The sequence below is a fragment of the Musa acuminata genome, chromosome BXJ1-9, assembly GCF_036884655.1.
Source record: "Musa acuminata AAA Group cultivar baxijiao chromosome BXJ1-9, Cavendish_Baxijiao_AAA, whole genome shotgun sequence".
NCBI lineage: Eukaryota > Viridiplantae > Streptophyta > Magnoliopsida > Zingiberales > Musaceae > Musa > Musa acuminata.
Window position 1 is genome coordinate 7,663,109 of NC_088335.1, and position 24,502 is coordinate 7,687,610.

A 24,502-nucleotide genomic window follows, 5' to 3' on the forward strand; every position below is an offset into this window, starting at 1 on the left:
GATTATCGTGATGATTAATCTTAGTAGGATTCTCATGATATGTAATACTAATTGCAGTACCTCCCAAAGCAAGTTCTTTAGCTGCATGTTTCTTACCATTGTTCATGAAGCATTGGAAAGAACATCTCTGTGTGTACACTCTCTTTCTCCACCAGCCAAAAAATGAATCTAAATCTCAGAAGTGTTTTAGGAGACGATAAAATTTAGCTATCATGTCAACCAAATATCATGGCATCCTTATCAACTTCATCCAACTCCAAATGCATTCATAGATAAGGAGCATCTAAACCAGCAAAACTGTTGGTCATTCCTTTTTTTTTTTCCTTGCGTGATCAATCTTCTACAATTATTGGCAGCAGTTGACATAAAAGAGAACATCATTTGACAGACTTCCTATTTCATACTTGAAAGCCAAGTTTCAGAACATGTTGTTAATCGAAATTTTATTTTGGGCCAACTCACAAAGATGAAGCACCCTGCATTCTTCAAACATTGCTTGCTTGGCAACAATTTGCACGATTAGCAGATAAAAGGAGCAGCCACATGATGGTCGCTGCAGTAGAGGCCAGGCCGCTGCGTGAATCCTTGCTTGGCCAGCATCCGTCGAGCCCTCAACACAAGCTGCTGGTTTGAAACCTCACCATCCATCTCCTCGAGAATGGTCTGAATTGCATTGCTGAGAGCTCCATAAGCTCCGTCTGGACTACCTGGAGGAGTGGCATCGGCTGATGTCTGGTCTGTCTGGCAGCCACTGATCAAGATTCCATTATCTGGAAGGCAGCCCCATTTGGCTCCGGCATACACTTCCTGTTTGCTACGGACTTCAGTCCCTGATGCTGGCTTCACATACTCTTCGTCGTTCTCCTCCAGCTTGTGCTTCAAAAACTCCTGTGCCAGACTACCAACCATGCCCATGAACCCACCTCCTCCACCACTTTCCCCATGCTGGAGCTTGTTCATTAGGAACTTCATGAACTTCTTCACTTTAGGACTGGCATCCTCGCCAAAAACATCGAACAAGGTTGGCCTAATCTTCCCAACATCGATGTCTTGCTTTCCAGTCTGCTGCTTTAAGATCTCAATCAATGTGGACAGAGGAAGCGACCGACTCTTAATGTAAGATTGTGCACCATCTGCTCGGTTGGCATTGCTACCGGCTTCATCATGGCGGTGATGGCGTTCATGAGGAAGGTGGATTCCTCGAGAGTCAATTGCATCACTAATGGTCTGTTTCAAGAACGATCCAAATCCAAAGCCAGAATCAGAGCTATCATCTTGGTGCTTGGTACTCTCACCAATTTGCTCCTTGGATTCATCAATGAGGCCACCGCTATGGCACGAATCAGAAACAATGGTGATCCGACAACCCTTAGGAACCTTGTTCACATAGTCTCTGAAGTCATCATCTACAAAAAACAAGTATATTCGTCATTCATATCCAATGGACTACCAAGATTAGCCAAGAAGACATTGCTTCCCCCAACAGCATAAGATCCAAAGGATAGTTTGTTTCTACAAGTACATGATCATGTTGGTTAAGTGCAGGACAGAAATTTCAGTGGCATGAAGATCAACAGAGTAAAATAGAATTCTGAGTGCAAGAATTTCTTATTGTTGATATCTGGATTAAAACATGTGTCATTGCAATAGAACTACCTGTGAAGATCAACCAATCAGTTGTGAAACAAGCAAGTTTCTGAACATCAAGAAGGTTCACTGAATAGATCAGCCAAATATATAATCTATGAGGACGTATTCCTATTCTTCTCATGAATGTAAAATGCAATAGTACCATTTAGATTTTGGATTATTTTTTATAATGTTTCTAAACAAGTAATGCTAAAGGCAATTTTGGATGCTACAAGTCTACGACAACAATAAGTAATAATGTCACAACTAATGAAGAGTTGAAGACTATCTTGGATCAACAACAAAAAGCAAGCACACATGAAAAAGAGAAAAAACAACAAAGACCACAAATCCCTGGCACGGATATTCATCTTTATCAATCATCTTATAGATAGGTAAATCAGATTTAGAACTAAAAATGGCACATTCCCTAATTCATCAAGGTCATTGAGGTGGGAACCTGCAAAATAATCTAAAAGAGATAAGCACTTCTGTGGGGTGTTTTCTGGGACATGAGAGTTAGAAATACTGCTAATCTGATTTGAATCTCAAGATCAGCATAAAAGAGAAAAACTATTCTAGTTGCAATCTGAATCATACCAAAATTCTTCACGAAAAATAGAGTATCTGTATAGATTTCCAAAGTGAACAGGCCAATTTTATTGACAGGAGATTAACACACCTATTGAATCCAGAATTGATACCAAATGGAAACTAAAATAATACTCCAACTTGGAGTACACTTTCTCTTTTAGGCCAAAGAGCATAACATTTTTCGACAGCATAAACTATGGTGATCTAATCCCACTTTTCTTGGTCATTTATACCAAAAAAATGACAAAGGTAGAAGGTTGAGGTTTATCAAATAAGCAAAACCGATAAAAATCAAGTCAAAAGCACTCAAGTCTGTGATATTCTTTATCATCTAATATACAAATAACAGATGATGTGAGTTATCTATTACCAGAACCAACAAAACACTCCAAAGAGAACTATTCTATTGTTCGTTCTTCTATGCACTTGAGCCATTAAAGTAGGACTCAGAAGATCAATCTAAAAAGTACTAGAATTTTAGGGATTGAACTATCCTTTTTGTGTTCTTTAGAGAATGAGACTTATAAATCAAGCTCCCATGATTTTGATTTCAAATCAGCTAAAAAAGGATACTATAATAGTTGCAATCCTAATCAGAATTAAATTCTCCTTCATCAAGAAAGGTACTAATTGCACCAAAACTATGAATTTTACATGCAAATTCCTGATATTAGATTGAAACTAGAAAACAATATCTTAAAATACATTTTTCGCCAGCAAGCTATGATCATTTGACCAAAACGGCAGTCGAGGTGTTGGATAGAAAAAGGAAAAACAGATAACATAGACATCGAAGCCCTGTTTGGATATGAGTTCAAAGAACAATTTTCTGAAAGCCGATCTCAAGACTGATCTCCGGGATCAAACTTTACCCTCTTCCCAGGAGATCGCGGTGGTACTGCTGTGCTAATTGCATATAATTCGCATCTGATCTGTTAACTTTACTGACACATCGAAGTTAGTAATCGCAAAAGAGGTTTTAGAGAGAAGACGATTGTAAGAGATAATAATAATACGAATTTGAAGCATCGACAGGAGGCATAGAAAAAGAGGGTAGGAGAAAAGAGGATAGGAGGTGGACCGGTGATGAGGTTCATGTCGCAGGGGACGATGCATTCGTCGTAGCCGGTGTCGTCGTCGTCACCGGTCTCGGCGGGGAGGCGGGTGCCGTGGCCGCTGTAGTGAACGAAGAGGAAGTCGCCGGGCTCGGCGGAGGAAACGAGGCGGGTGAGGGCGCGGCGGATGTTGGCGCCGGTGGGCCGGGGGTAGGCGTCGTCGGTGTCGATGAGGACCGCGATGTCGTCGTCGGCGAATCCGAAGCGCTTCACCAGGCAGCGGCGCATGCGCTTGACGTCGTTAATGCAGCCCCGCAGCTCCGCCTTCGTGCCCGGGTAGTTGCACCCCACCAGGACCGCCTTCTTCCCCATCGTCGTGCGTGATCCGATCTATGTGTGTGTTGTTGGGTGGGTGGACGAAGCATTTTCTCGGGCAGCTGTTCGTTTAAATACCTGTGGAATGGGTCGGATCGGTTCACCACTTTACCTATTTGGTGTCGGCAGCTCTTCATCCTCGAGTATGAATACTTCCCTGGCTTACACAACTTCTCCGGTGGCGCTATGATTCGCTATGTAGTTGGCTTCCACGGTGGGACCCAGAAATGTCTAGACATGGGTAAAATAGAAGGGTAATTATTCTTTTCATTTTTCTAACTTAAGGGACTCTGCAAGATGGGTTTATTGGGCCTCACTATTCCAGGGCAGCCCAATTATATATATATATATATATATATTATCCTTATAATTTTTTTTGTAAAGGTTTAAGTTCTTATGATAATATGTAAAGGTATTTTTTGCTAGTCGACAGCTTCAAAATTTAAAATCTTATATTGTGGTTAATATTTATTAGTCAATATTAATTTTGATAGTATTAATTTTTTAAAGGATCCTTTAATTAAAAAATACTGAAGTATTTTAGGTATATAGATATTTATTTAAACTCAAACTAGCTATTGCTGATTAGGTTAACCTTATTATTTTAAATGGAATTTAATGCAAATATATGAAAAAAATTTGAGGGCAAATATGCTGCCATTTCCACACTCCAAAGGATACAAATTTAAAAAAGAGTAGCCTATTTTCTTGTCAATATGTCAGTTTTTCCTAATTTTACAGGGATTTTTGGTCACTCCAATCAATATTTGTTTTATCATATAGTTAATAATAGAAAAAAAAATAGTGCTTGGAATCATATGGGCACTTAAATTTAGAAGAAAAATTCATGCAAAAAAAATAAAGATACAATAATACCTTCTTGTGAGGTTACAGATGACATAAACCGATCTAAATCGACCGGTGGAGTTCTTCACAGAGAGGTCTCAAATTACAGGCACAAAATACGTAGGACGTAAGTGGCATGCACATCATGCAATTCTCATGCGACGCTACGCAGCGTTCTGTGCTGCCAACAACGCGTTGAACTCCTCTCTTGCTCTCCGCAGTCTGGGCGTGATGCAGGTGGAGGATGGTGATGCCGGATACGACGTCGGTGCTGAGGTGGAGAACCGGACGTGGCGGTTCGACGACGAAGCGTGCGACTTTCTCGACGCCAGATTCGACGTGCTCTTCTTCAGCACCCCCTTCAAGTCCTTGTCGAACACGAAGGCTGTCCTCACCGGCGAGTCGGCGTCGTCGTGGCAGCTTTTGATCAGCTCCAATGGCAGGTCGAAGTAGGAGTGTCCGCCGTCGTCGTCTCCGTCGATTCCTAGTAGCGCAGACGAAGACCACGAGCCGCATGAGAACTTCTCGAGGGAGGCCGCCTTCGAGACCGTGCTTATCCTGACCTTGGCTGCCGACTCTCGTGCATCTTGGAATCCCTGCGGTACGACTTTGCGAAGCTGCAGGTGTCCCGATTGCGCTTGGCTTGCTTGCTGCAGGATTACTTGTTTCTTCCTGTGGGAGAGGCCAGGCAAGAACAAGCACCAGCACTTGAATTGGTCGTCCTCTAGTTGAGCATGGACTGGTTGGGGAGTCTCCTCCTTGCTGTCATCGTCGCTTGTGTCGTGGTCGACGACATGAACTCCGTCATCAGGTTGATGAATGCTTGGTCTTCTTGACAGGATGTCGATGAACTCGACGGACGGCGAAGAAGATCTTCCTTCGCCGCAGGACTTGCTCCGGCGGAGGGAGGCCTTTTGGTCGGCCCAGGCGAAGCGGGCCGGCACTGGAGGTTCCTGGTCGTCGAGGTAGTTCCACTTCTTTGGCGAGGAGAGGGCAGAACTCGGGAGGCTGCAGCTGACCAACTTGGGCCGAACGAGCACCGGCGGAGGCAGAAACTTCACCTCACTAGCGGCGGAACCTCCGTCGGATATACGATTACCTCGCACATCTGCGAGCTGCTTCAGCGACAGAGGATCCACAGTTATCTGTTTCTCCTTCTCCACCGGTGAATCAGAGTTGGTGGAAGCATAATTCTCGTCGTCGGAGTCTCCGATCGCCTCTTCTCTGTACGCCGGCATGGTGTGTGTTCAAAGAACTTAGACAAGCATGTAAGTGTTGGACGGGAAGAAGAGATCGTTTCACGTTCTTAAAGATGCATGCAAGCGTTGACCACCGCAGGAATGTCGGGAGCACGACAGTGGAAAGTGTTCGACATGTTCTCTGTGGTTGTCAAGCTGTTGAGTGCCATTAATGTTGACAGAGAAGAAATTTCAACCGTAATCTTCATACACTATGACGAATCGAATATAATAACATCGTTAAGGGTTACTCGATGCTGCCCATCTGAGTCACAAGTAGATAAAGAACGCAACAATTTCAAAGGCTCTTCATCTAACCTGTGGGTTGCTGCACTTAAAGAAAGGAGAGAATTATGAACAGAGGATTTCATTTTCATGTTGCATTGGTAAACACACTGACCATTGTTGATGATCTGATCAAAGACTAGTCGAACAAGAAAATAAACCATGCAAGACATTGCATACAAAACAGAGTGAAATCCTGTTCTTTCTTTTGTGTTTTAGAACAGAAACTAGCATTAGAAGGTAGAATACCCAAAGAAACCTCTCCTCCGGTAGGTAATGTGCTCATAACATCAAAGAAATAAATGAACACATCATTTATTAGTAGGGAGAAATGTAGAAGATGAGCAATTACTGGTAATGCAGTCACCAGGTGAAGGGAAAATATCCCTGCATCCTGCTGAGCAAATGATATGAACACAGTCATAAACAGAAGAACTGGATCGATCATACAATTCATCTTGTGAAACCATATATAAAGAACATAAACTTTTAGTTTGATTAGCACACACCTAACAAGTCATTCATCTCTCTCAGGGAAGTTTGGTCACCCTGTTCAGAATTCTAAGTTGCATGCAAATCTTGGTGGGAACTCCAATAATTAGACTCATAGATGCTCAGTAACAATCAGCATCAACCAGGAGAAGAGCAGCAAACTGAGACAATTCAACTCCTGTATATAGCAATGGATGATGGCAAGAAGATTGAGAAGATAGAGGGAAAGGCAAAACCTAGGGCTGTCCATATTAGTTGGACCCTCATACTCATGTGGCAACATCATAATGTAAAGTCAAACAAGATTCTTCTGTTCAATGGATCTATGATTTAAAACGATGTTATCCATATCATAGACTTAGAATAACTTGTTAATCATGCACATTTATATAGTTGATCTGAATAAGAAGGCTATTATATGTATGTAAGCCAAATTTTCAAGAACTTGATGCCACATTCTAGAACAAGAATGAAAAGCTCAATGTATTTGTGATCTCTTATTTCAAGTCAAAACCTTCTGTGTGCATGCAATCTTTATGTCATCCAAATCAGTATATGGGGCTTCTGTCTCTTATTTGCAGTTCAACAAGATGAAAGAGAAGGATCCTGCTGCTTTATTTCTAGAACAAAAAGGTGCAAGAGAAACCTAAGCACATACTCTTGCTGAGTAACTAGACACAATTCTCAGTCTCCCTAAGCTACTGGTGGCACAACCCTAGCAACCTATATTTGCAATCCAATCCTAAGAGTCTAGCTAGAATCACTCTGAACCTACTTCAAGCAAAATTCTTCAGAAGATATGCCCCATGATGACAAGTTCAATCCTTGTTTTACATCCTCCTACCACAGATATTAGACCTCACCTCAGATTAGTCTAAGAAGGTCTCCATGATGTCTTGGTAAATCCCTGCCTCTGAGCCCCTGTAATCCATGGGCTGAGGAGTCGATGCATGGTGATGGTCCAACGAGGAGGAGGAGGAGGAGGTACTCATTCTTGCGGGTAACGTGAGGCTCCTCTTGAATTTGCTATGTTCCATCTTCCTAGCCTTACTGGAATGGCTTGCTGAGCTCATGAGGTCCTCAGTGTTACTGGCACTGAGTGCTGCACCGTTGTCACCTTTGTTTCCCTGGCTCTGCTGAGGTGGTGGCTTGTTTCCCAGCGTCTCGGAACCAAAGAGGAGCTTGGGATCGTCCGTTCTTCCCGTTAGAGCAGTGAAGAAGGACAGGCCATTGGGCCATTTCAGGTCAGGTTCATGCGCCGGCATCATCTCATCCATCTGCGCTTCCGAGGAGGAGGGAGGGAGGAGGAAGAGCTGGGTGTCATCGGTGCTGTTGGGAAGTCCCATCTGGGCTGAAGGGTGATAAGCAGGGAGAGCAATCGCAGGGTTCGAAGCGAGTGAAGGGTGGCTCCAGTTGAGGATCGGTGGTGGAATGCAAGCTGGGATTTGCTTCATGGGGGCGGACGGTGATGGAGAACTGTTCCTACCTGAGGAGAAGAGCTGGGAAAGGAAGAAGCCAGATTGGTATCCCAGTGACTCAAACATGTGTCTCATTCTCAGTACAAAGTGCAGATCCTCAGGTACCTGATGCAAAAGAACAGATTAAGAACAGCTCATTTTGATCCATAAACAGAAAGAAGAGCTTTGCTACTAGTCACAATTTTGCAGGAGCCCAGCTGCAGAAGGCCATGGCCAGCTTGAATCACAGCTATAGTCTGTGCACAGAACATCAGATATCAGAACACAAGACCAGTAGTAGAAATGGAGGGGAAAGGGAACAAGATAAAAACAATGGAAATGGGAACATGAGGTTTGCCTGAATTCCAGAAGCAAATTGGTCATTCCATTCAGGAGGAAGCTGCAATGACAGACAGTGTTAGAGGATAGCTTTCTTTCTCTCTCTCTCTCTCTTATGGGTGACCAGTAAAAGAAAGCAAAGGAAAGGAAAGGAAAGAGAAGCAAAACAGTGGCATAGGCTGCATACAGCATCAAAAGAGCTCTGCCAGTAGTTGGCGATGTTGGGCTCGCATTCGGAAGGTTCCTTGAAGACCCATTTGTGACACTTATCAGAAGCAACCTTACCCATCAGCCTGTTCAAATCGACCAACCAAGCCATGTTAGGATTGAAGCTCATCCAGAAAAAGAAAAGCAAAGCAAAGGCTGCAAAACAACTGCCCTCTTTCCACTCCTTAATTTCCATTTGCTCTTTTTGCTCTTCAACTTTTCCAGGCCAATGACGACAAACTAAAGGACACAAACACTCTCACTGACTTGTACTGGAAGAAGAGTTTGCAAGGCCAAAAAAAATGGAGATGGGAGAAAGAAACTAAAAGGATTCAAAACACATCCGCTCCCTTAATACCTCAACTGTGTGTCTCTGTCTCTGGCAAAAAAAGAAGCAACACCTACCCAGTACCCACCCTTCTCCATAATTATACAGCTGAATCGACATCTTGCTGAAGGCCTTTCTGACTTGGTCGTCTCCATCAATCTCATCGACTCTCGTCCTGCAGAACCCATCCTCCCACATCAGCATCCTGCAAGCCAAGCAAGAACACGCACATAAGACCGGAGAGAGCACAAATTTGCTGTGAAGTGGAGGAGGCTACCCACAGGTTTCCATTGTCGTCGCCAACCTTGCAGCCATTTCCACCTCTGCACCGACTGCAGCAGCAAGCCACACGGCAGACGAGTTCAACAAACAAACAAGAGGAGTAACAGAAGAAGAAGGTAAGAGATGCTGATGATGAATCGGAGATTACGGGCGAGGTCGGATGGTCCAGAAGACGGAGTAAGTCCAGTCGGAGTTGAGGCAGACGTTCCTGAGTGCCTCATGGAGAGCCAACATGCCCACGGCCTCCTTGCTTCGACCATCTCCTCCTACTCCTGAGCCCACCATCTCTTGCTTTGTTTCTCTCTGCCTCTATCTCACTCCTTACCCAATATATACTTCTTTTCCCCTTTCACCTCTTAGCCGACTTACTCTTCTGATGTTATTGCACCTTCGTTCAACAGTGGAACCAAACCCCACACCAAGATTAGCAGAGAAAAAGGTTAACAAGGTTGGCAGGCTCCCTTGTCTTTCTTCTCTCTGGTCTCTCTCTCCGGACTCTGTTTGCAGCAGACCTCAGCTTTCCTTCCTTTCCCAGTGGACTGACCGAGTTTGTTAACACACTCCCAGTGGTGGTGGTTTGGTGTTGGATTTCAGAGCTGTTGGTGTCCGGCTATCACAAAATTGTTTAACATGAGGAGGATACCCTCCTTTTCCTTGCTTCGTCATACGGCGAGGTGGTCCAAACTCTTTTACCTCGGGTAACTCCTATTACGAACCTACCCTTCCAGAAAACACTGCCAGAGGTTGAACACTGCTGCCGTTCATCTGCCGAAACAACAGGGCCGAGAACAATGAACAGAGGAAGCTCTCAACACGTAGCTCTGCATGTTTTGTTCACGCTCCTCCGGGTGCAATCCAAGGAGACAGGCGAATCTTCGCAGCAAACATGATCTTACGAAAGATTCAGCCAGCCATCAGATCTCTGCCTTGAAGTGCATGTGAGGAGACGGTGCGAAGCATGAGGGAGAGTGATCGACGGCGAAACGAGAAAATCGAGTCATGTTCATCGCACAAGGGGAGAAGCTGTTTCGTTGGGAGAGAACAGGGTTAGTACAAGAAAGCGAGGGCAAATGTTAAGGTGCGCATCGGCACTGTGCAGGGCAATTTTGTAATAGGGGGACTCACGTGGGCACGTGCCATCACAGTGGGGCGGTGCCTCGTAAGGCATAAAGAAAGCAAAAGGGCAGAGAGAGAGAGTGAGAGTGCTTTGAACAAAGACTTCTCGTTGTACCACACAAATCAAACAAACACACAGTAGCCACCAAACTCCGATGCGTGTCGGTCATACCGAGATGTTGAAGTAGCAGTAGTAGAAGTCTGGACGACAACAACGAGTATGGGAGACTGGCGAGCGCACGAAAGGAAGAGTCTGTGGACCTGACTGAGCCCGAAGTCGGGTCCCACCAAATCATTGGGGTCGAGTCCGGCTTGGGTCGGGTATGCCTGGTCGGGTGCGGATCCGAAATTGATACCTCCGGAACACTTGCAAGAGAGTGATAACACAATTAGTCATCTCAATGCGTTAGTATTATATACATTCCATGATTCGTATATAGACTTGGATTCAGTGCGACTTAACTCTTTCAAGGTGTTCCATGTTGATGACCCTTTTCCTGGGTCTTCTTCTCCAAGTTGACAGGGATTTGGTCCCAACCCTATACCACCATTACTCCTACCCTCACAAAACTATCTATCCACAGACGGAATCTGCATTATTATTATCACCTCCGAAGGCACGGCTTCTGTAGCCATTTATTCTATTCATTCTGACACCCAAAGCTTGTGAGTAAGAAGATATGAGGTGAGAGATCATATTTGGACCACCGTAGCTCTCGCTCTCTCTCTCTCTCTCTGTGCGTGTGGTAGAAGCTGGACCATGAAATTTAATATGTCTTGCATGGGTCCTCTTCATTGAAATCTGCAACTCAAGCCTAACATTTTTGTTTGGGAGGAGTTGGATTTGAATTCGTTGCTGTGCTGCCTGGGAGGGGAATCGGTCAGCCTTCTGCTACCAACAAAACCTTGGGAGAGGACCGCCCACCGGTCGCCACGCCATGTAAGCACCTAAATGGTGGGATTTCTTCTTCCACCCATTCTGGACGCTCGAGGATAAGGTTTCACGGTGAGGTTATTTCTTTTCTGCTGCTTACATAGAAATTAGGTTCATCGACCCTTCTTAGATCTTAACGTGGTGATGAAAAATAATTTTTTTTATATTAGTAGGAATAAATAAGGTCACGTTCATTGATCCTTGTGTTCTTTTCATTTAAATGAATTATTTATTAGTGAATAAAAAATAATCTTCCGTCAAGAACTACAATCTTCCATGACCACGAGCTTAGATTTCTATGTTGGGCTGTGTTTCTTCTTCAAGCTTACCACCACACTGAACTTAAGCAACTGATCTCCTCTCTTTGGTAAAAGAGAGGGATGGAGAGGTGTCTCATGGCGGCAAAGACTGATCCACTACCTCCTTAAAAGCGGAGCCTCTCATGCATGCCTTGTGAAGGCCATGTGACTAAACAAAGACTTATCACTCTAATGATATGGCCGAAGAAGATCTACAAGAGCTAAAGATGAGTTCAATGGGGATAATTATGGCAGGCATTTCCATATCCCTTGCATGGCTGACACCCTCCTGTCACTCAGCTTTTTCAGATGGTGTACCATTTGTGTTTTTTGACAACAACTCTCTGGTACGAAAGAGAGATTGGAATCTTATGGATGTACTGGTGTTACTGTAGTTTTGTGTTGTCATCATCTGGGAGAGGAGCAAATTGGATCTTTGAGGTGGTGGGTCCATGAAGCTTTTGTTTATTTAATCTTTCTTGTGTCAGTCTTGGTGGAGATGAGTTCATTGTTGGCTTGTTAATGGGAGGGAGATGAGGTGCATGTAAGGACACGCATTGCCATGCTGTGCTAGTTGGAGGCACTTAAAGATGCTTGACAAGGGAGAACAATCTCAAATGAAAGAATAAAAATGGTGTGATATAAAGCCTGGACAGAATTTTGCATGAATTATCTGTCAATAAGCAAATGATGATCAAGTTTCTCAATCATTTATCGATCCAAATAAAACTTGATAGATATTTTAGAATAATAAATAAATGTTTTAAAATGCATATCCAGTTCTCTCTCTCTCTCTCTCTCTCTCTCTCTCTCTCTCTCTCTCTCTCTCTCTCTCTGTGTAATGTCTCCTACTTTGGATGATATCTGAACCTAATGAAAGAAATTTGCCAACTTAGCATCGACAACTTCTAAACTCAGCATTACGACAAGCAGCCAACCATATACCATTCATTTCAGGTGCCCACAAACCATAACCAAACATTGTTATAATACTCCAAACATGGAAATCATTTATGCCGTCTGAATGGCTGAATCGCATTAGAAACTCATCAATCAAAATCAGATCTTCCAAATGAACAATATTTGATAAGATGAACGAAACTCTAGATAAATATTACGGGTATTATGGCAAGTATACTTTTCCCCTACAGGAAAAACTACAAATCAATGATAAACAAAATTTCGGTACCAATGAGCTCCTGACAAGACGAACACTAGCAAGCAGCTAAAAAGGTTTGAGAGGACAGTGGAGATATCTAATGGGGAGAGAGGATTCTTTCAACGTCTTTATTTGAAGCACTTGGCATCAAGTAAGGCCTCTCCTTCAAACGGTTCGTGGTCCTCGATCATGGCGTTCACCCTTTCCTTCTGTGCTTCATCAGAAATGTCAACCTTGGCCCAGTCGTACAGCTCCATATCGTAGACCTCATCGAGCACAAACTTTGGAATCTCCAGCCCACGGAAAAGCCACACCCCCTTCACCTTGAAGGGTGGGTCAGAACCGATCACGAGCATCTTCCCGAATGCATATTTGCGGGCCAAGTCCATGCGCTGCAGGAAGCCACTGACCTTGTTCAGGGTCACAAATGAGACAGTGTTCTCATCGTTGTACTTATAGTCACAGAACCAAAGAGAGTAACCCTCAGGATCATACATATCCCAGAAACCTGAAGTGAAGGCCCACAATAAAAGGAGTCAGGAAAACTACATGGAATATATGAAAAGCATATTCACTGCGTGACAAAATGAGGTAGAACATGGAATATTGTGCATGCAATTATCAGAGAGAAGTGGTGTATATAACTCTAAAAAAGATCCTTGAGTAACATTTATCACAGATGGTGAAGAAAATTTTTGCATAGTTGAAAATCTCCTTCCTGCCTCTACTAGAGCTGATACATTAACTTATCAATATTGAGCCAATAATTTGATATGCTAGTTGTGTCAGTAAAAATGCACCTATAGACTTGTAAAGAAACAAATGCATCACATAGTTTAGCAGTTTGTGTTTTGAGAAATGCAAGGAAGCAGGTTTTGCTGATGCTGCCAACTGTATCATGAATAAAAATGAACTGTGAATTACCAATTAAGCAACAAATTACATCATACAGAATGAAAAGTGCAATACTTCTACATATCAAGCTTCTTTTTTATGGCAAATTCGATAAGCATCCATATTGTTGATCACTACTTAAATATCATCAAGGAAACAAATTTATTTGAGGTCCAAGGTTGGAAAGGATACCTTTGATGGCAACTTCCCGGAAGTTGGTTTTTGTATTTGAATAGAGCCTCTTCCACTCATCCAATATCATCTTACTAGGAGGCAGTAGATCTAGAGGATTTTTTGGCTTGGGCTTGGGAGCCTCCTCTTCCTCTTCCACAACCTCCTGTACCTTAGGTTTCACAGGCTCCTGCTTTGGTTCCTTCTTAACTTCCTTTGGCTTGGCTGGCTCTTTTGCAGGCTTCTTTTGTGATGGAACAGGTGGGACTGAATCTGCCTGCTTGACCTCACCCAACACCTTACGGAAGTTTGGTTGATTAACCATAGTCCAAAAGTACCTTTCCACATGAGGGAACTCTGACGTAACACTCTTGAGCAAGAGCAGACTGAATCCATGATACAAGTTACATATCATGATAATATCAGCTAATGTAACAGAGTGTCCGACAAGGTATGTGTTTGAGGCGAGATGAGTATTCAGAGCACCAAGTGCCCTCTTCAAACTAGATGCTGCTACTTCCTCAGCCTAGATAAAAACACTTTTCAGTCCAGAGTGCAAGACACAACTCTGATATGATGCCAAAACACTTGTTATACTTACGACAGCATGGTAAGGCATATATCCAAGTCGTGGATAAAGCCAGCGGGCAATATTTGCATCAACCTCCATTGATGCAAAGTCAATCCATTGCTCAATGTGGGCCTGACAACAACATGGATTAACAATTAGATGAGCTGTCATCAAAGGACAAAGAAAGTTAAAGACAGCAGAAAACATACATATTCAATGAGTGAACTGCCATAGAGGGGGTTATCAGCCTTCAAGCGAGTAACTGAGGAAGAAAGAAAAAAGAGAACATTAGTCACCTTTGTGAATGATACTTTTGCATCTTGGTCAGCAGGAAATTTAATTTTTTTTTATATTTAAAATGCTCCTCAAATCTTACATCATGTGCATCAGAATTCTTTAGTTTTGGAGCTTTGGTCCACTCCAATTATTCCTGTGGTATCTATACTTTGTTGCAAACAGATTCGCTATTAATCACTTCATTCAAGCTTTGGTCCACTCATTTCCACCAACTTTCTTGTGTGGGTAGGATAATGACTCTATTAATCATATATTCTTTAATTGGAATGTTGCTGCATAGGTGTGGGAATACTGAGGGTAGCAACTCAATGTACAGTATCAGCACTTTACCAACTAGAAAGGACATTGGTACAAGGAGATGATTCTAGTCATAACAGTCTGATCCTGGGTCCATTTATTACTAATGTGTTTGGTTTTGGCGGCTTTGAAAGGTCAGAAATGAGGCTTAAGTTCAATGGTGCCAAGCCTAACCCATAAGATATTCTTAAAAGCTGCCACTATGCTTTTGGATTGTCAGGAGCTTCTTAAGTATGAGGGACTAAAAGAGAATTAAGAAATTGGTTGTTAGGCGGTGTAAACCTGAGTTTAATTGGCTGTTGATGGGTCCGATAATATGTTACACTGTGGTGGAACAGGTTTTCTTCTCAGGGACAGTGATGATGCTATTGTTTTTTCAGGAAATGAGGCTTGATGGCAGCTGAGGAGATGGGAATACGGAATATTCACATTGAGGTGGATGCAGAATCACTGATCAAAATTTTGAAGCACAAGGTGGAAGCTCCATGAACTGTCTCTAACTTTATGCATGATACCATTGTGTTATCGAGATTTTTTAAGGGTACTAAACTCTCTCATGTCATGTGTACTGAACTCTCTGATCTACATGTTTTGATCTCCTCTGATAGGAGATGAGATGGTTGTATCCAGTCGAAGTGGTAATTAATACTTGTTTATTAGAAAAAAAAACCGACTAACAAGTTAAACAAACCATATTAATGTAAATCTGACAATCTAGCGATCGTTCATACCATAACGAGCTATAGCATTGCTCTCAAAAACAGGACCATCAGGTGTCTCCAATACAGGTACCTGATATACTTCCAAAAATTAGACCAATATATATAAACCCTTTGCATAAGCTTATACATAGACATGAATGTAAAATAGATATTTGCATAAGGAAACATTGCCTACCTTCCCTATGGGGTTCATCTTAAGAAACTCTGGAGTTTTATTTGAGACACCCATTTCAAAGTTTTCGGCCAATTCAACTTGGACACCACTGTACTCTGCAGCAATGAGCGCCTTAAACGCATTTTTGTTTGTCTTCCAAGAATGCAAAACCTGTGGAGGAAAAGAAAATTAAACCATGTAGCTGTAAACACAAAAAGATACCACCACCAAACAAGATGAACATCTGCAGTCAGATAAATTCTTAACTTTGGAGGTTTATGAGAAAACATTAAATGCGCGGACTCTGTAGACATGAGGTATAACAAGACAGATACTGCATCATATGCTAACAAATTAACACAAAACAACAATAGAAAGCTCGTGGCATACTAAGGCATCTGAGAAAATTAAAAAGACATCAGAAACGATGCCAAAAGATCAAAATAATTTGAGAAGTTGCCCTAGGTTCCAGTAGATCCTAGCACCATAAGTCTTGGTTTGTATCACGCCTTTGATAACTTTAATTGCTATAGGCGCTGTATAAGTTAGTGGCACATACACAAAGGTGAAATCACAAAATCTTAAATTCTCTCATGCAACGTTCACCAATTAATAATGCTAAAAAAAGGCACAAATAGGTTTCTTTATTGTGAATATTCTGGAAACATGTTGTTATGTTGCCAATTACAAGTAAAAGGCCACCATCACCAACTAACATCAATTTCCTACCATGAACAATCAAATAGGGAAGCAATACTAAATCAGAACCTAGCAGTTAGACCACCAAAATACCAACTCACAGGCATTTTTTCGTTAAACCTTTACAGTTGGACTCATAATACAAATCACCAACTACTCGAATTAAATCTGCTTTTGTTAGACCAAACTTCTAAGAAGTCAGATGACTATTGGCCAAAACATATAGTTGTTTGTCACTATCTAATGCCATTGAAGTCAATAGATTATCCTTCACTACTAACAAAAGGTATAAATGCCAAAACATCAGCAAGCCTTAGGAGCTAGAGGCAGGAGCATGTGGATCCTACAGGTCCTGCGAATCACATGGAAGAGCAAACAAAGTGCAGACGAAAATCTCTTTTTTAAAATTTCCAACCGGATGTCCCTCGAACCTCAATGGATCACAGATCATTTGCAGCAAGAACACGTTAGATGACAATTGCACAAAGGACGGAATCAAACCAAAAGAATCTACCATAACAAAACAATATGTTGTAGTTACACAAGAAACAATCATAAGCGATCCATTAATTCCTACATCTGTAAAACCCGAAGAAGACTTTTATGTTCCAATTTCCAGATAACATATACGAATAAATCAGAAGGGAAAAAAAGCAAACTTTTCGTATAAACCTGAATACCGCAAGCGCAAAGACGCAGACAAAATTAGCACACAGAACAATAATCTTAAGACATCAAGGGAAAATCCAACTTAGGCGACAGTCGCAACCGTTCCATGAACTCACCAGCGCCATCGACTCTCCGATCCGCGACCGCCTCAATATCGGATCTAATCACGAAGTGAAACGAAAACAACAGAACAAGAAAAATTAAGTCACGGCCAGAAGCGATCTACGATAAAATCGAAAAAGAAAGAGGGAAAAAAACAAATGGGGTTTAAGGGAGCGAAGAGTACGAGAAGATGGAGTGAACAGCGGCGGCGCAGTAGACATGAGCGACTGCGACGCGAAGGATAGTAGCTGACTACAATGAAAAGTTGCCGCATTCCTACGGCTTATATCGCGCGCCGCCGTCTGTAGGGTTACCTGAGAGAGGTAACGGGTCGGATTCGGCTAAGCCAAATTCGGATTCCGTCGGCCGCCTCTTATAGAATAATACGAACTTTTTTGTATTTTCATCCGTATAATTAAAAGGATTTAAACGCGCATGAAATAATTCAACCATTTTTAGAATATTTTAATCTCCAAAGACTCACGCGGTCTAATTAGTGAACCAAAGAGATCCGATTCTAATTTTTCTAGTCCAATCGGTTCACTTCGTACTTTGTAATTAATACAACCAAAATATTTTGAGTAGAATAATGGATATAAAGTATTTATATACAGTCCAATTATGATCAATTAGGCACCTTTTTAAGTTTACATATATTTAATTTTTTATTAAGTTCATATATATTTAGGGGTAAAGTAATAATCAGAAATTATTTAAAAATATAAAATTTTATTGACGAAGAAATCATGTCTACTCCAATGTGATAGTAATAATTTTTTTTATAAAAATAAGTGATGAAAATAAGATTCCTTTGTAATAAACTATCAAGATATTTATCAACGAAATTAATGTTTAGCTCTTGAGGTCAATGAAAGATAATGTTTAGCTCCAGCACATGCCGGGAAGAGAAGTCGAATGCTGAGATCATCCAACTAAAAGGGAGCTTGATAAGACATATTTTATATCTAAGACACGTCAATGTTTAGCTCCAGCACATCTCGTTCGGAGAATTCGGGACGACGCTACCCACAAGACACGACAAGTCAGAATCCGTATCAAGGTACTGTTTGACACGTTCACCATGCCAACCCGTGTACGATCAACCCTCGGACAGTAGTATAAAAACCTCTGGCCGACGTCCGACCTAGGGAGAGAAAAACAATTCCACCCACAACTGACTTGCTCGTCGGAGGGGCCAAAGTCGGGAATCACCCGACGAAGACCTTTTTTTACAGGGAAGCGATCACCCCCGAGCCACGAGCGTCTCGACCCGGAAAATCGCCATCTTGTCACGGACAAACTTCTAAACAAGATGTTGGATGTAATGCTTATGTGTGTCCGTGTCTTTCGGCATGTTCATGCCTTGTACAACATGTAGAGGAGCGACCGAAGGCTCAATAGTCCCATTTTAGTTGGGTTGGTGGCCTATTTAGGCTTGTAAATAAAGGTTGTGTCATGTAGACACGTGCGAGAGCTTTTCGGTCCGTAATGGACCATTTTACCCTTTGTTGTGCAACTATTCAGAGCTTGTAAAGTTTGTTTGTAATTTGCATTGTCTATGAAGTATTTTTCGGACATGTTTGCTTGTGGATCCCAATTGAGGCGTTCTCTTTAACCCGTTCTCTCTTTTGTTGGTCCTAAGGGACAATGGGAGGCTTTGGGGAGACTGACCTTTACGGACGGATGCGCGAGGGTGCCGCACGACTTAGGCAAAACCAGCTAAGTCCGTGACAGATGGTATCAGAGCGGGACAAGCACTCATAGAAACACTTGACATGTAAACGTGGGGGACCTAGCGGGGCTGCATTGAGGGCAGTCAGCAACACACGACCGTTTGAGGGAAAACGGGCATGGAGATGTAGGGAAAAGAGTCGCTCAAAGAAGCGGGCATCTAACATTGGCATTCAGAGGAATGGCCAACCCTTCGCACAAGAGGCACCACGAGAACAGGCAAGCTTGGAAGAATGCGAAGCGCACAAAGGTTGGGATGGCTGAGTTTGAGCTACGGCTCAACGTTGATAACTTTACTTGATGGTGCTCAAGGCAAGCGAGGCGCTTGGCAAAGGACGAGACCATGCAAAGTGGAATGAGTTGCTCAGCGACCGAAAGAGCTGTGCAAAGCTCACAGAGGTGAGGGGAATTGCTAACTCGAAGAATTCGGTACTCATGCATGGGCTTGTATGCGGACGATGGAATGTTCGTGGCCATCCCAAGGCGGTCGAGACTCGGCGCCATGGAGCATTGAAACTTTTTCTTCGGCATACGAAGGATACGTCCGGAGGAGGCTAAAGTGTGCAACGAGTTCAGCATGTTGCTAGGCCTTGAGGGGTGCAGCGGTGGCTGTATTGATGTGGAGGCGCAATCTAGCAAGTGCATTTGCAAGAGGCAGAACAATGCACAGTTTGTTCAGCAGATCGGAGTAGTCCAAGGGGATGGTGGTCTCCGAAACGAAGAGAGATGTTGCTCCAACGGGATAGTTATCCAGGAGGGATAAGTCTTGGCACTCCAGAGGGAGAATCATGTGAGACGGACTTCACATGTTGAGGAGGAGTACCTCACAAACAACAACTTCACGAAGCTCGATGGACTGAGCAAGCGGCGAGGAGTCGTCTCATGATCTCGCTCGAGAGAATGCATTGGTGGATGCATTACGAGATCAAGTGGGGGAGCGACCTGAAGCAACTTAAATAAAGGCACATTTAGAGTTGATATAGAGATCGGACTCAAGGGAGGGTTGACCCGTGGAATGGTGGGCGCGAGGGCCACCATCGACTCAATGCAAAAACGAGGAGCGGAGCAACTTGGGTATAACTTGGCGAAGTACCCAAGTCGTATGAAGGGAGCCAGCAGAGAAGTTGGAACATGGAGCAGAAGCATAGTGCTTTCCTTAGACAGAAGTCAAAGACATAAACTCTTGTAGAGGCAATGGTAGGATCATGTTGTTCCATGGGTCCTTCATTATGACGGAGCGGACTCATCTTGCATGGTGCCAAAGACGAGGGGAGCTTCTGGGCACATGCACCTTATCTCGAAGGAGCATTTGATGGAGGAACTAAGACGACTCAATTTGTGGAGACGAAGTTGGGTTTAGAAGGCCTTAGCACGGGGCAAGAGGACGCAGAGGCGGGTACTCTTGAAGAATATGCCACAGTGTTGCCATTCAAGTTGTCATGAAGGAAGCGGTGCACTGCGTAGATTGTGCTGGTAGGGGCAGAGGCCCAGGATCCAGGCAATGGTGCACAAATTACAGTGAAGTCGGTGGACTTCGGGAGCTACTAGGCGACGGACTATCCTAGAGCGGTGCTTCATCTAGGTGTGACCCAAGAGTGGATGGATGAAGGTCGATTGCCAAAGGAGCGAACAAAATCGAAGGTAGAAGAGACCCTGCGATGTATTGGCAGAGGCCACACATGGAGAGTTCACAATTCGAGTTTATTCCACAGGGATCAGAAGGCAAAGGAGATGTCACCAGGAGGCGACATGGTGCAGCAGATCGTTGTGGAACAGTTCGTGGCAATGCGATACACACAATCTTGTCCCGTGAGGGATGAGATCATATGGAGGTATGATCAGGAGCTACTGGGAGCTCAGCTTTGGTGAACAACACGACGGCAAGAAGTGCTATGGATTCAAGGAGTGAAGGCCATGGTACCGCAGAGGCGGGTCTTCCGGGCGTGCACCGAATTTTGCATCGGATGAAAACCTTGGTCATCAGCATATGGGGGCTGGGTTCCACCAAGGGAAAAGTTCGAATGCAAGTACCAGTGAGTTCCATGGGAGGGACTTGATCATGCAGAGGTATGATTGAAGCAGTTGGAGAGTTGGACTGCTCCAGAGCTCATATTCGCTTAAGGGAGCCCGACAAGTCAGAGGACAAGGTCGAGTAAGCGAACGTTGCTACCAAGAAAGCTAAGGAGAGCAGAATCGGTGCAAACCCTACAATGTGATGGCAGAGGCCATGCATAAGAGTTGCAGTCTGTCTTTCCATCGACCAAACGGACTGCTTGGAGAACACAGAGGTGTTGAAGCAGGGGGTCAAAAGGGGCGAGGAAGCGACGACGAGTCCAGATGGACTTAGCTACCCAAAATCAAGCATCAGTTAGAATGGAGGTGGACTCAGAGGAGTACCACGGAGACATATCTACTGATTGTGAAGAAAGGGGATACAGAGGCGAGGTGACAGATAGTAGTGCCATGGGCATGGCAGCGCCATGGTACCGCAGAGGCGGGACTTCCGTGAAAGTCACTGATCCCTTGCTCTCACGGAGGGAGTGTGCTTGGTCGTGAAAGGGGCCGAGGAGGTGGAGCATGTAGAGGCAATCTCCAAGTACCGAGACAAGGCTGAAGGGCAAAGGCCAAGAAACTTCGTAAGACCGGTGTCAACAAGTTTCTCATCAAGATAGCCGTAAGTGAAGGACTTCGGGTCATACAAAAGTGCACGACCAAGGAACGAAGCAAGCAGTACGCGGTGCTGTACCTTTGCTACTCAGTGGAGTAGGCGGTAGGGTTAATGGAGAAGATGGTACAATCCCAGAGGCGACCTCATCTATCAGAGAATTACTCCAAGTTGGGGTGAAAACTTCCTGCATTCCAGAAGTTCAATGGCATTGAGAAGGTGAATCACAGTAGCTAACTCAACGCAAGGAGTGCAAACACTTCAAGTGCTTCAGAAGTGTGAGCAAAGAGCAAGCGAAGGCCAGTAACCAGCTTGATGCATGAAGTACAACCTTGAGGAGGCGGGCGAAGTCAAGTAACCTTTGCCTTCTCAACTCTTAAGAGAATGGGCGAAACCGAGTACCCCAGTTCTCTTATCTATCCAGCAGAGGAGCTCTGCATAAGTTCAAAGACCCTTCAAAAATAATGGAAGACAATAGTTGTCAAATCCTCACCAACGGTGATCAGTGCTACTGAGAGTAGTTTGTCCGCTTCATTTTCCAACGAAATGCCAATCGAAAGTGGAAGTGATGCGAACCTACTTGGATGTGACAACTAACTAAAAGAAGAGTCAATGAGCAGATTTTGTGGAGGAAGGACCCAAAACTTCAGAAGTTTATGAGACGATGCTCGTTAAAGCTCCAACAAGCATCCACCCAGTTCAAGCAGCATGAGGAATTTTTGAGAGACTGGCACAGTAAGGATGGTCTTTTCCTTCATCTGGCGGATCCGCAAGAATCGACAAGGATCAACACAACTCAACCAACCCCACACCAAAGTCAGAGTCATTGGTGAGTTGTAGCAGCATGGCGGATCAAAGGTTCGACTACTCAAAAACAGCAGCGGAGAGCAGCTAGGAGCCAGGAGGCGCATTGCAGTTAGAGCAGAAGATTGAAGACTCAACAAAGGCGAAGAGTTACAGTGTTCACAAAGGCTTCGACGAGGACGTCGAAGGGATAAGTGGGGGAGAATGTCACGGACAAACTTCTAAACAAGATGTTGGATGTAATGCTTATGTGTGTCCGTGTCTTTTGGCATTCATGCCTTGTAGAGCATGTAGAGGGGCGGCCGAAGGCTCAATAGTCCCATTTTAGTTGGGTTGGTGGCCTATTTAGGCTTGTAAATAAAAGTTGTGTCATGTAGACACGTGCGAGAGCTTTTCGGTCTATAATGGACCATTTTACCCTTTGTTGTGCAACTATTCAAAGCTTGTAAAGTCTGTTTGTAATTTGCATTATCTATGAAGTGTTTTTAGGACATGTTTGCTTGTGGATCCCGATTGAGGCGTTCTCTTTAACCCGTTCTCTCTTTTGTTGGTCCTAAGGGACAATGGGAGGCTTCGGGGAGGCTGACCTTTGCGGACGGACGCGTGAGGGTGTCGCACAACTTAGGCAAAACCAGCTAAGTCCGTGACAATCTGGTGAACGAGGGCGAGCTATCACCTATCCTGGGAACAGAGAGACGCAGCTTGATGCGGACGACACTCGAACCAAGAAACGCTGACTGACACCTCGTCGCGAAGGCCCGACCTACCTCGACGTCCAGCTCAGCCGACAGAGAACTCTCGACATCAACTCGTGGACCTAGCCGTGCTGACTCACCAGCTATGGTACATTTGTTCACCAATAACCGGCATAATGACACCGTTAAGAAACCATAAGTGAAATCTATGCCAAAAGAACTTCTATGAAGTCTGAGCAGGAAAAATTGCTCCATGGAGAAACAAATCTGTTGCCCGGTGAGCTCTATGAACTTTATACAGCTATAAATTTCTCAAACAAATACACAAGTACAATAAACACATTCATATGTGTAGTGATTTAGTAAAATTCTCAAATATTAATATCAATTCTAAACCAAATATGTCCAATACGAAGGCATTCAACAACAAAACTTAAAAGAAGATGAAACCAAACGAAAAATAACCAGAAATCCAATCTTTCTGACAGTACTCAAGATTGTTTCTCTCTCCAAGACTTTACTCTTGGTTGAACAGAATCAGCAACATTCGTGAGCAAACTTACCCAAAATCAGAGATAGTGAGCGAGAAAGCAAAACACACCTTCTTCCCTTCCTTCTGCAGCTCCGAAGCCCTGCCTTGAATGGATCATTCATCAGGGGATGATACTATGGAACACAGTGACCTTTCCTTTTATTACTTGTATCCTTGTCATGGAACAAACAGCGGATATCTGCGGGGATTGGAGGCGAGGAAGAATAAGACGAAGAGCGAGAGAGAGACTTTCCCAAGACCTGGTAAACTTTAACAAGACCTGGTACCTAGCGAATCTACAAAGCAGAAGACAACACCAACATTAACATGAGAGTTAGAAAATGATCCATCACATAGTCATACAAAGGAAAATGAATCACTTTCCTGTTCCTGTAGGGAGGAGGAATCCTTCAGCAAGCTGGAATTGGTTATCATTATTATTGATGATTGTGGACATGAGTTTAAACCAAATGAAAAGGGGATGAGATTGATGGCTGCTGAACTTGACTTCATTCATGTTCTTCCAAATAAACCAAAGGAAGATAGTAATGACCAGCCTACCTCATTCTTCTCCTCCTTTAACCACCTCACATTAGATCATTCATGCATGAAAGCAAACTAGAAATCCATCCAGTTTGGATTGAAGGAGATTCTAACAGAACTTAGCAAAGTTATAAGAAAATAAGATGTGCCCAGCAGAATCCACCCCACATTAACATACACAACATTGATCGACAAAAGCAATGAATCACATTGGAAAGGCATAGAGAGATAGCCAGTCTACATCAGAGTTTTTGAAGAAACCCTAATTTTGGAAGCACTCTCATGGTCAATGAAAGCATTCCACTTGTTCAAGGGAATGTT

General features: G+C 43.5%; 4 protein-coding genes across 5 annotated transcripts; all 4 read right to left on the bottom strand.

Annotated features, from left to right (window-relative positions):
- Positions 1–284: 284 nt before the first annotated feature.
- LOC135592910 (metacaspase-5-like) lies at positions 285–3,708 on the bottom strand. Its single transcript, XM_065082638.1, has 2 exons — positions 3,305–3,708; positions 285–1,406 (listed from the first exon to the last, which is right to left on the bottom strand). The coding sequence occupies exons 1-2, from the start codon at positions 3,648–3,650 to the stop codon at positions 520–522; spliced, it is 1,233 nt and encodes a 410-aa protein (XP_064938710.1). The 5' UTR covers positions 3,651–3,708; the 3' UTR covers positions 285–519.
- A 955-nt stretch (positions 3,709–4,663) lies between these two features.
- On the bottom strand, positions 4,664–5,737 carry LOC103997784 (uncharacterized). Its single transcript, XM_009419114.3, has one exon. The coding sequence runs from the start codon at positions 5,735–5,737 to the stop codon at positions 4,664–4,666; it is 1,074 nt and encodes a 357-aa protein (XP_009417389.2).
- Positions 5,738–7,105: 1,368 nt separating this feature from the next.
- LOC103997642 (protein RICE SALT SENSITIVE 3) lies at positions 7,106–10,216 on the bottom strand. Of its 2 annotated transcripts, none has more exons than XM_009418928.3 (7): positions 9,276–10,216; positions 9,127–9,177; positions 8,934–9,050; positions 8,498–8,603; positions 8,330–8,371; positions 8,172–8,228; positions 7,106–8,097 (listed from the first exon to the last, which is right to left on the bottom strand). In XM_009418928.3, exons 1-7 carry the CDS (start codon positions 9,410–9,412, stop codon positions 7,384–7,386), a joined length of 1,224 nt encoding a protein of 407 aa, XP_009417203.2. In that variant the 5' UTR covers positions 9,413–10,216; the 3' UTR covers positions 7,106–7,383. The 2 variants fall into 2 exon arrangements, with proteins under 2 accessions (XP_009417203.2, XP_018686708.2); XM_018831163.2 differs by having other exon boundaries at positions 8,876–9,050; positions 9,276–9,363.
- A 2,326-nt stretch (positions 10,217–12,542) lies between these two features.
- On the bottom strand, positions 12,543–17,505 carry LOC103997643 (elongation factor 1-gamma 2). Its single transcript, XM_009418929.3, has 8 exons — positions 17,396–17,505; positions 17,226–17,269; positions 15,763–15,912; positions 15,597–15,657; positions 14,481–14,533; positions 14,302–14,403; positions 13,722–14,226; positions 12,543–13,143 (listed from the first exon to the last, which is right to left on the bottom strand). Exons 1-8 carry the CDS (start codon positions 17,430–17,432, stop codon positions 12,764–12,766), a joined length of 1,332 nt encoding a protein of 443 aa, XP_009417204.2. The 5' UTR covers positions 17,433–17,505; the 3' UTR covers positions 12,543–12,763.
- Positions 17,506–24,502: the final 6,997 nt, after the last annotated feature.